The sequence below is a fragment of the Epinephelus lanceolatus genome, chromosome 16, assembly GCF_041903045.1.
Source record: "Epinephelus lanceolatus isolate andai-2023 chromosome 16, ASM4190304v1, whole genome shotgun sequence".
Classification (NCBI taxonomy): domain Eukaryota; kingdom Metazoa; phylum Chordata; class Actinopteri; order Perciformes; family Serranidae; genus Epinephelus; species Epinephelus lanceolatus.
In genome coordinates this window covers 24,660,922-24,673,218 of record NC_135749.1, presented here as the reverse complement: position 1 = coordinate 24,673,218, position 12,297 = coordinate 24,660,922, and the positions used below count along the sequence as shown (strand labels likewise).

The 12,297-nt window shown below is 42.1% G+C and overlaps 1 protein-coding gene across 1 annotated transcript in view; it reads right to left on the bottom strand.

Annotated features, from left to right (window-relative positions):
* LOC117263646 (dolichyl-diphosphooligosaccharide--protein glycosyltransferase subunit STT3B) overlaps positions 1–12,297 on the bottom strand; it is a 118,195-nt gene that overhangs the window by 62,133 nt on the left and 43,765 nt on the right. Inside the window, exon 2 of the mRNA XM_033637232.2 lies at positions 3,642–3,750. Coding sequence (XP_033493123.1) covers positions 3,642–3,750 — 109 coding nt within the window. The remainder of the gene's footprint in view (positions 1–3,641; positions 3,751–12,297) is intronic.

Sequence of the window (12,297 nt, the reverse complement as noted above, 5' to 3'; positions counted from 1 at the left end):
TTTGTTTGCTTTGTCGGCTTATTTGTATGCAGAAGACAATGCATTTTGCAGCCCAGGGATCTTGTAAATGTCATGAAAATTAACTTAAAACTATATGCCTTCCAATTCCGATTACCAGTCTAATCATGAGTTTCAGCCTCCACCCGATGGGTACAAGGCCTAAACCAAGTATCCATGTACTGTAACAGAACAGGCTCATCCATTATAACAAGCTAAGCCTGTCATATGCAATTACCAGTAGCTGATGGTAATTGCCTATGACAGATGAATGCTGATGGATAGGTTTTGGATTCCAGTTCCTTGCTTCTCTTGTGCAGTAGTGAATACTATATTCAAACATCAGCATGTAGCGTGGCTACTGCTTCTGCCATGCACCATCTGCTTGGTGCTGTAATGATAACGGCATCTGATAGCAATGCACAACATTAACATGCCTCTCTGTCTCAACTGTGCAGAGTAACTCTCCAATCAGCCGACAAAGAGACAATAAGAAACAAAGATTGAGAAAAGAAAAGAGTCACGCGACAGGCACCGAGGGCCAGGCTCTCTCCCAGCCTCTCAGCTGAACCCAATAATGGAAACACGTTTGGAGACATTTCCACATTTATTTGGCACTGAGGGGCTGGATTATGTAGTCCTGATGCATCATTAGCTAGTGCAATTACAGCTCAGAGTGCAAACCTGGCGGTTCATGAAGCTTGGTCAAAAGAACGAAGGCAGGTGGGGTTGTTAGAGAGGGAGATGGATAGGCCAAAGGTTTTTACTCACACAGGCCTCACAGTTCACAGGATGCAGGGCTGAGAAGATGAGGTCGGGAGAATAAATGCACAGAGGAATGGGGGGGCGGGGGAATGGGAGATAAATTATGAGGAATCGGCACGTTGTATTTTTCACTGAAAAGGGTCAATGTTTCACAACAATCGTTGCTGCTGGTAAACAGGGAGGCCATGGCAGCCGAGGGGAATCTGTCAAGTTAACAGCTCACTGTTGCTACTGGATTGTGACTTAAATCCATGCTGCCCGGTGGAGGCTTATAGGGCTCTATGGTATCCCTGCACTGCCTTGGCTAACCCCAGATAACCCCATGCTACAACCACCCAAACACACACACTCAGCAGTGAGGATACCCATGACAACAGACTGAAGAGCTGCTTCCCATTTATTTTGCATTAACCACTAATGACGGCATAAACACTGACAACATATCAATATCAATGAGTAATCCTGATGTGCTCATGAATATTAAGAGCGGTACATCCTCTTTATCCATCTGGTAAGAGATGTTGACTGTCTACATGTCCATATTTATTGTTAGTTTGTTTTCTGGGTCTGGTGAAGCATAGGTACCGCAATATGATTAAGTATGATTTAAAGCATAATTTGATGCCTGACTGTACCCACTGATGGTGGTGACTGCAGCCAGTTTGGTGCTGTGATTATCCTTTAATTTAAAAAGGATTGAGACTGCAGATTTCGCAAATTCCCTACAAATTCCTGCCATGGCTAATATAAAACTTCTTCCACCCATCCATCCTTTTTTTTGCCACTTAAGTAGGTCAAATTCACAATGGCAGTATGCTAAGCCAAGTAGCCCTGATTTCTTTTTTTCCCCAGTCAGCATCTCTTGGGGGATCCCAAAGCATTTCCAAGCCATGTGGGATGTGTAATCCCTCTAGCATGTTCTGGGTCTGCCTGGGATTTTTTTCCCAGGTGGACAATCCTGGACTATCTCCATAGGGAGGCGCATAGGACCCTTCCTGATCCAAACCGCCTCAAAAGGCTCTTTTTAAACATGAAAGAGTCACCCTATCCCAAAGAATGAGCCCAGAAACGTTCTGTGGAAAAACTAATTAAAGCAGCTTGAATCTGTGATCTCATACTCTCAGTCACTACCCAGAGCTCATGACCACAGGTCAGAGATCAACTAGTAAATCCAGAGCTTTGCCTTCAGGCTGAGCTCCCTCCATAGTTGAGTATAACACCCACATTATGGGAATTCTGTACAAATTTGCCTATCGATCTCCATCTGACCCTCACTCATTAACAAGACCCCACCTGAGCCAGCAACTTGGTCCCAAGCTGAAGGGGGCAATCTAGAAGAGCAGTACGGCCTCAGACTTTGAGTTGCCGACTCTCGTTCACACCGTTTTATAGCCTGATGCAATGCAAGTTAGTTCACACTAGAGGTCACAGTCTGTTTAAAGGGATATATCATCAATTTTCAACTAGCTTACCATCTTTCCAGCACCCAGATCTCCCTGCTCATCTCTGGTTCTAGAGCTACTGCTCAAACTACAAATTGAACTGGATTTTTTTTATGCCTGCCACCACTGACACAAAGAGTATAGAAGCAGATCAAGAGAGAAAGTCCCCCTTTATCTGAACTAAAATGTTTTATGAAACATATTTTAGCATTTTCTAAAACTGTAATTTGAGATCATTTGTTACCAGCCGGCTGCCATATTGTTTCCTGTGCCAAAACGGACAGGCATGCATTACATTACCTTCCAGGAACATCTATTGGTCAGGTGCTAGGTTAGGTTTTCTACCTCTTGAGCAAAAGCAAATGCCATGGCCCTATACTCCTCAATTTACTGGTTATGCAGCAAGTATTTGTGTCTTTCTACTGCATAGACGGCCCAGTTTATGAAAAGACCATCATCACTTACAATATTCTACTCATTATTTTCATTGACGGCCAAAGAGTACAAATCTACTGACAATAGGATGGGGTGAATGTCATGTTATTCCATTGTGCATGGACTCTGGGATCAGCGCTGTTATGTACACAGCAACACAGCCTCTATTATGACTGCACTGGGGCACTCGTTGGAAAGCTACCATGGTGACAAAGCAGAGGCAATTAAAACAAAGTTTCTAGAGTGTAGCGTTCTGGAGAGTTGCCAAAGTTTATTAATAAATTACGTGGTATAAGATCAGTGCATAGACAGCCTCTCGTGCATTTCAGGCAGTCCCGGAGGCATTTCCAACATTGGTATCGGTATCGCCTGGAAAACTCTCTGCCTCAGCTGTGCCTTTATATTCTACTTAGAAAATCATCAGGGCAAACCCTTGGCAATGTCATTGAAAACATCTTCGACTTGTTGCTGTAGATGCAAACACAGCTCTCATTTTGGAGACCAATGATTGCATCCCTGGCACCTTGTATTCGTGAAGTCCTCCCTTACAAGACACCCTGTGGGTCATACGCCATTTCCAAGTACACAAAAACACAAATCAGTGGAAAGCTCCTTGACTCCTCCAGCAGTTTTCCAAGATTAAAGAGATTAAAGAGGTTCTGCGACCAGGATGGAAGCTGCACTGCTCCTCCTCAATCTGAGGTTCATCAATCGCCTGGAGCTTCCTCTCCAGTACCCTTACATAAGACCTCCTGAAGAGGCTGAGCAGTGTGATACACCAAAGAGCAGCAGTACACCTTTCCCCTCTTTTTCAGAGGTGCAAGCTGCCCCACACTGTCTCATCTCATTTCAATCATTTATTTTCCTTAACTTCACAAGAAGATTGTCTGCAAGTAAATCTGTACTCCTCTAAAGACACCCTAGAATTGCTGAACGATGAAACAAGTGAGGAAATGTTTAAAAACATGGAGCTTGACTGCATCAATTTGAGGAGAAACTTACTGTGCCACCAACAATCCTGCCCAAGGGGTACCAGGCCCTTTCATCAAACCAGTTGAGGAATTCATAGAAGCCATTCGTGGTGAGATGGTGCGTTGATCTGTAATTGAACCTGAAGCAACAGAGGAAAAGAGAAGAGGGCTGGCTGAGTATGAGGCAAAATAACAACCACACACAGAGAACAGACATCCATTTCCATTTATAGACCATATTTTGCCAAAATGTTATTGCTACTGACAGACCAGAAAACACTTAACTCTAGTAAAGAAAAGGTTATTTCATTTCCAGATTTTCTGAAGGCGGGCTGAATGGGTAAGCTGCAGAGACTTCGTCTTGTTAGAATAAGGAAGATAAAGCCTCCATTCACTATGTGCATCTTTGTGCTGATGCCAACAACTCTCAGGTCAGCCCTCGGTTAAAAAATGGAAAGATGAAGGGCACTCGCACATACTGTGGCATTTTTCAGAACAAAACCTGCTTATTGCACAGATAACTCTGACTGCAACCACTGGCATGTGCTGAGGTGACAAAGGCGAAAAGTGGGTCTGGTGTTGGAACAGAGAAATAATGACAGAAAAAAAAACAAACAAAAAGAAAACCCTGAGAATAAATATGAGGAATATCACAGCAAACAGGCCTTGATTCACACTGTAGCTGTGGTAAGCCGAGGGGGTTGGAACACTGTCAAGCAGCAGAACTAAAGAGCTGACACTGTTGAGAAGATTGCTGCCAAGGAGAACGAGGCAAGTGTTCAGTAAATTTTCAGAGGCACCTTCTTTGCTGCACAGCTCATTAATGTGGGCTGCTTTATGGTATGTTCAGAAGCCCATAGACCTCATGTAACACATCATGCGTAGAGACCCTATAGCAAGGCAGAGCAGTTTGCTAAAGGACAATTACTTGTTATGGTGGTCTCTAATAGAGACATATACCTGAGAGGACAGGCTTTCATGTGCTCCTTTACACACTAGAGAGACTCTTTGATTCTGACTGCATCGAGTATAATAAAATCGTCAGCCTAAAATGCTACAAAATAATGCAAAGTCATGTTTATACGTGATTTAGTTTTTACAGCCTCATTTCTTTTGTTTATCTTCACTCCAGCTGCATGTGTGGCTCTAGTGCAGCAGTAAGAGAAAGTGGAGGAGCCTAAAAATGCTGTTTTTACCTTGCCTTTATACTTCTTCAAATCATGCATATGCCATCCCAAATCTGTAGGAGTGTATTAGCAAAGGCACTATTGAGAGGCTAATGCTGCCTCTAACATGGACACATCACATTTAAAGGGCCAGCTCACCCTTAAAATAGAATTACATATTTTTCCTCTTACCTGTAGTGCCATTTATTATTTTGAAATGTATTTATTTTTGATGCTGTGAGCACCACAAAGCCAAGTGCCATCTAGTTCTATTACATTCAAGAGAAGCCAGACATCTCTATGGTCATTATATCCAACGCTCAACTCACAGCAAAACAATCCAGATCGATAAATAGCACTACAGGTAAAAGGAAAAATATGATCTTTTTTAATGTGGGGGAGTTCAAGTTCGCTATTTCAATTACGCAAAATAGGTAGATATTTTTACATTGATCTAAACTGGAATGTGCATCAAAGTGCAGGATAAAACAAATAAACACGCAAGTACCAGATTTGTATCTATGAACGTGCAGTGGTAGTTAATGACAACTTTTAGGCCTTTGACCTAACAGTCATCTAATTTTCACTGAAATATCTTAGTTTGTTATGAGACATCCTACAACCAACACAGACACCAACAAATAAATGGGACCTTCTTGGTCAAGGTAACTTTGAACAAATACATTCAAGTGACACTGTAATAATTAAGGCTATGTTAACTGTGAACAGGTAAGAAATGTCAACACAAACACAAGCAAAAACAGTATGGCCTCATAAAAGCACGAGGAACAGAGATGCAGTTTAGATTCTGGAGGCACTTATACAGTTTATGATTGTGTGCGTGTGAAAGCAAGTGAGGAGGAGAGGCAGCAGCAGAGTTGTCACGAAGCTGTTGGAGTGTGTGCCGCTTAAACTCGTGATAAGGCCAGTGCGTTTAAAATTGCTGGCATGAGGTGCAGCTCATTAATCATCACAAGGTGCCTGGTTTTCTACCGCCTCCGCATCGCACCTGAAGCCGGAGCTCTCCTCCCTCATGCGGGGTCTCCCATCCTGGCTCTTGTTTCCGGAGAGCACATGGTGGCCAGACATTAGTCATTTCAAACCCAATGCTGAGAACTGGTCTCATTTCTAAAAGATCCAACTTTTCCAAAAACTGATTTCACTGAAAACAGTTCCCTCTTGTCCGTGTAAAGACAAGACAAATTTGTTTATGTAATATTTGTGTCTTCTATACTGATAATACAGCAGTCAAGTTCAACACATTTAACAAAGTGCACCAAAAAACAAAAACATTTCCATGTAGTGATTATCCGGTAACAGAAACAGGGGCGTAGCACCAAATTCTGGGGGGACTAAGTAGATAAAGAGAACAGCTAGAAAGGGTCTCATAAGGTCAGGAAATGACATAACTGTACTTTAATGCAGCCTTTAAAACCAGGAAGACACATCACTTAGAATATAATGATATCCAGCATCTAAGATGATGTCTAGTCTCATATCACGATTCTGATATTGATATATTGCCCAGCCCTAAATGGAAAGCAATCATCTATAATTGACTTTTCAAAGTCCCCATGCGACAACAGTTACCCATCACATTTATGACTCAATGGGAGCGAAGCGATCGGGAATTTGATATATTCTCTATCCCTTGGATGAAAACACCAAAAAAACAGAAAAGCATAACATAACAAGCATTGTGCCTCTTAAAGCGATCTTGAAAAGCTATTGAGGAGCTGACATGAGTGTTTATCCTTGTGGCTCCTTGGGCAATCATATCACTCAACAACCTGAGGCCGAGTGGCCTGAATCTGGGCACAGTACAGCCAATGACAAACAAACCATCCAGCTGGAACGAAAGAGTCACACAGAAATGAAAACACTTCTGTTGTACTTTCATCTCAGTTTTCTTTTTGGCTGGAAAAAAAAAATCACCTCAATTTTTACCATTGAAAAATCAGTCTTGCCAATCCTTCAAGCTCAATTTGCAATAACCAACCAAACTGCTCTTTAAAAAAATCTGATGGTGGTCCAGACAATAGCTTGTTCGCAACCATGTAACAATTGGGACGTATGAAATTTAGATGGGGGCAAGAAGTGATAATCAATTTACTGGGTGAACTGGATACAGAAGAATGTGACAACACTATAGGGTCTGATGAACCTACAGGTATCGTCAGAAAATAGAAACTCAGGTTGGATGTGATCCATACACAACAAAGAGAAGTACTTTTTCCCCACAACCATTACTACCTCGTCCTCTAGACCTCCAACGTTACTAACGTTACTCGCATGCCAATGAAAGTGTACAACAGTCTAGTGGATTATTACTATTTTGTGTGTGGTTGGGTCCACAACTCAAATGGCTGCTGTCTTGTTTTTGGCCAGGTAAATGTGCTTGAGGATAACTGTCTTTTATATTTCAACTGGTTACATGGATGCACAGCTGTCAGGCTAATGTTACTAGTTAACGTTAGCTAACTTTAACCACTATTTTCCAGCTACTATGTCAATTGAGATCTGGTGAAACGCCATTAAGAATCTGGGTTGTGGCAAAAAACATGAAGGAGTTGTTGCAGGACACATGAGTCATATCTGCTGGTGTTTCCAAGTGAGTTTTTGGCCCTTTTAACACAGAGATCGCACTATAGGGACGCTACGAAGTCCCTTATTTAAGCAGTCTTTGCATTTTCACACAGAATCAAACAATCATCATGCCACTCCAGTGTGTGATTTTAGACAGCATGCCAGCATCTCGGACGCAAAAGAGCCACGACTGGCGTGACATCTAACAAAACAGCATCAGCCTCTAGTGTGATATATAACATATGCATCGGCAGTGCTTTATACACAATATCAATGGCCTGAACATGGCTGTAACAATCATTTACCATCTCTGTTATGGAAGCTGATCTTATCCTCTGCTCAGAGAGTAAGGAGCTGCCAAATCTCATTGTTTTCCCAATTTGGAGAATTTTTTGGCCACTGTTCATCTTCTTTGAGTTAGCTGCTAATTGCTACCAGATTCTTTTTAAATCTCCCATGGTGGGTCGCACGTCAAACAACTCGGCAAAACATCACACCTGTGTCGCCCATGATGCCGGCTACCCTGTTTATACTAATGTCATTTCGGTGCTGTTATTGCTTCTTATGCCGGTTTAAAGGCGAGACAACTCTGTCCAACCATTCAGCAATTGTACTTTTTATACAGAACAGCGAGGCGACATAACGGCGTAAAATTCCTGCCTTTAAGAGGCAGTGTAAGAAGAGCTTTTGTTTTTACTTCTCCCTTTTATGTCCTCCTTTCAGGACTTACAGTAGCCCTTGTTTTTTTTCCCAATCTAATCGACTGAAACAGCCGTGAACAGCACAAATCACAGGCATTTGTGCAGTGTTGATAGTCTTTGCCTCCAGTTGCTCTCGATCTGGACAGCACACTGATGTATGACATCTTATGCAAAGGAGCTACACTTTTGTTCTTCCATTCTCTGAGTCTACTTCCTTAAACACTGAGGTGTGCAAAGAACCATAATGTTACAAAGTGCAAAGCCACTGAGGCAGCCAGGTGTGACAGAGTTCTACCACAGTGGGACTGTCATTGCAGGTGGAACCGTCCAGCCACTTTCGCCTTATTGTTCTGCAGCTGTCAAATCTGTGAGGCAGAAACAAAGCGAATTCAAAGAAAGCATTCTAAAAGACAACTCTGCACGCTGCCAAGCCATATCCACAAAACCCATTTTCCAATGATCTCATGGACAGCCGAGCGGAGTGCTTTATCCCTGCCCTTGTCACGTTGATGGGGCGGATAATGTAGCTCTGCCAGGCACATTAGCAATTTAATGCATAGCTGCCAATATGGTCTCAGGCCACAGAGCACATGATGACTAGTGATGCCACTGCAGCACCTCCAACCACCAGCAAGTGAGCAGCACACTGTTAATACCATAAAAAAAATGAATTGGACAGATTACTCGGAGGATGAAGGGAAAACGGCCCCTATATCAACCCCTCAGATAATATCTCAAAGCCAAAATGAAAATTAGGAGTGGCATATTGTGCACTTTAGATCACACGGGGCCCCCTGCAGGCATCATAATTCATTTTAATCAAGGTCCGTTTCACTGATTACCAGTTTCCTGTTGAGACAGATCCGTCATCATCATCAGCATGACTAAGTGGGCTCCATTGCTGTTTACAAGCCAGTAATGCCTCATTCAGTATCGACCACATAATCAGATGCATCACTGCCTTTTCCCTACTGGTCCGCGATATGGTGAATGTCTAAACAGACTTTTGGTTCCAGGGGTGTAATCGCCACCTTGACTAATTAGCCACCTCTGTCAAACTCTGAATGAATATCATGTAAATGAACCTGCTTGGGGACCCAGAAGGCAAGTGAGTGCATACAACAGAAGCCTCACAAAGCAAGACACCATTCAGATGGGCAGGTTTGAGCATTGCCAAGGTGTTGTTTTGTTATTGTTTTTTGTATGTGTCTTTTTTTAAAGGCAGCAGTACTGAAAGACTCAAATGAAAGGCACTGAACATATGACTAGTGTTTCACAGTGAATTGATACCAGAAAGGTATTGCAATACCATGTCGTTAATGACGATACAATATCCTGTCTTATTAGTATCTGTACTTTAAGAATGATAGTATATAATAAAACACCAAAAACCCATCTGTAAGAGATGTTTTAAACCTGCGCAGAGTAAGCAAAGCATCTCACTGGCAGACATGCCGACCTGTTCAACAGTTAGTGAATGTGATAGATAACATTAATGGTGCCTCAGATATAAGTCCAACAAGTGTGATTTACTTTGTGACGAGCGTACTTCATTCACAATCAGAGTCTGATGAGGCAATTAAGGGCAATACCAGGCTAATTCTTTGGCTAATCTGTGTTCACAACTATGCAGCTCAACAACACCAGCTATAAATGATCAATTTATACTCAATCAGCACTGGTGATAATGGCAGTAGAGTGCAGACCTCTGCCAAAGAAGGGTACTGAGTCTTACTTAATGCTGTTTAACAAGCGATATCTGATTGCAAATATAAAGTAAACTATCAAAGAAATCACATAAACTAAAGTATAGGAGGCATCAGATTAGTGCATACCATGTAAAAGCTTTAATAACACTATGACCTGAATCTGATTATTTACAATCATCCAATTACTCGTTGTCAAAAGCACACCTACATGTATGAAACACAAACTAACAAGGAAACACTTAACAGCACATAAACTACAATTTCAATGACCGTAAAAAAACAGGTTTTTGCTGTAATATTGTTTCAGTATCCGTATCAAGATATTAAGGCAAGTATTGTATCAAAGTCATAATTTTCTTGTTGTCACAACACTACAAGACACCTTATCAAAGGGTTTGCCATGAAAGACGGGGTCCCCATAGATAAAAACGGGGAAAATTGGTGGCCTGCCCTGCACCATAGCAGGCAATCACATGTCAAAGATATGGTCATTAATACCACAATATGAGGTAAAAGACAGTTAAGGTAAGACAGATGCAATGGTAAGTTAAAAGGCTAAAAACAAATTCAACAGAAAGACACAAAGAAACACAGTGAAAGGAACAGAGCTTCAACTGAGCCTTATTGCTGAGTACCTCAGTGCCACTGCCACCACCTCTGGTCGCTGTTTATAAGGCAGCGGAGATCCAGCCTATAGACACTTAGGCAGGACAGATCAGAGCAAATCCCCACTGGGATGGCGCATCACCAGCATGCTCCTGTTAAAGAACAGTCTTGGTCCTGATCAGACAGACTGCAAAACACAATTAGCACTGCACTGCCTTTTCGGTTAGAGCCTGCCCTGATCGAACGGAAGGTCTGCCTTTCAATTCATCTGACTGGACTGTGGGAAAAATTGCAAATGACGTTGGGGCACTCTCTGCTCTGAGTTAAAGTTTTTTCAACTCCAGGCGTTCAGAGCCAAAGCAAGTCGCATGGAGGAGGAAAATGCAAGGCACTCAGCAATGCAAAGCAGCAAACAAAACCCTTTACTCTGATTGAAAACAATTATTAAAAGCTGCCCCAGGCTGCTTAAACACGCTGTCTGTTTGGGGCCTTATGAACCACTACACGTACCTGCAACCCCCAGCTGTATTCGGTCCTCTCTGATTAGGCTCCTAGAGAAGCCCTTTACTTAGTGTTTTACAATAACTTGAATAGGATTACAACTCTGCAGCCTACAGAATTTAGCTTTTAACAGTCCCCCCAATAGGATTTTCTGGTTGGATTACCTGAGAAGTGCAAGATAGTTAGTTTTCAGTCACACTGCACACTTTCCCATCCTGCCCCAAAACTAATACCTCCATGCTAGTGGAAAAGGTCACACTAACCGGCTCACTGGACAGCTGCCAAATCGCTTTAATAGTGCTGAGTGTCCTGCATGCCTGCTATCATCTGACAAGATGAGGCATCCTGGCATATCATCTAGCGGCTGTATCACTTCAATCGAAGGGTGGTGGTGGTTTGTGTGTGTGTCTGTGTGAGTTCCTGCTGGTTCAATGACCCAGTAAGGTAATTGCATTCTGTGGATGTGTGATGGCAATATTGTACACATGGTACAAGACATCACTTAGTAAATCTGAAATTAAATATTGTCTGTAATTACTAGCCTGACAGCTTATCCAGGAGGTTCAATGAGGCACTGTCTCCGCTGATGTAGGGTTGTTTATAGAAACCGGAGCAGCAAAAACACATGAACAGTATCACTGGGAGATAAACACAAAACATGCAGTTAATTATTCCACCAGGTCGACCATCTCCAAAAATCCTAAACAGGCAAGATTATCATAAAATTATTCTGATTTCAATGTGTGAACACTTGCTGACACTGCAGGGAGCATTCTTCAAATTGAATCTTGAGAGCTCATCTTTTGAGATAAAGAGGTCCAGGAAGAGCCATTTAATCCTGATGCTATTGGAAATACCAACCAAAAGATTTTTCAATATTAAGCACTCTCCTGCCTGCTTGAAACATAGCTGTAAAAATATTCCAGCTATGTTCTTCAGTGGCTGTTTGTCTTCACGGTTAAATATTTCGGTAAGAGTAACCCCTGAGGCAACAAGTTTTTCATCGTCCAAGGAACCTTCCAAGGCCGACAAGTAGTGTTCACAGAGGCAAAGACTACACTGGACAAAAACAGGCAAAACTGACAATAAAAGGAGGCACTCTGTAGGACATGTTGAGAAACCTTGCGAGAAAATCCCACAAATCTATCAACACTGGAATTTTAATTAAAATACTGGACTGATTAAATATGTATTTGGATCAGTGCTTAGCGTTGGATTGATACAAAAAAAAAGTGCTCCTCTAATCTAAGCTTTTCTCAATGAACCAGCTGGCAATGGTAACACAAGCAGATGGTTTCTGTTTTTGTGCCTTGGTGGGGTGTAAGATCATCATGTCAATATGCAAAGAGCCAAACTGCTGCCTGTTGGAACTAATGAATGAAAATTGAAAAATGACATTGCACCTCGAGGTAAAGAGA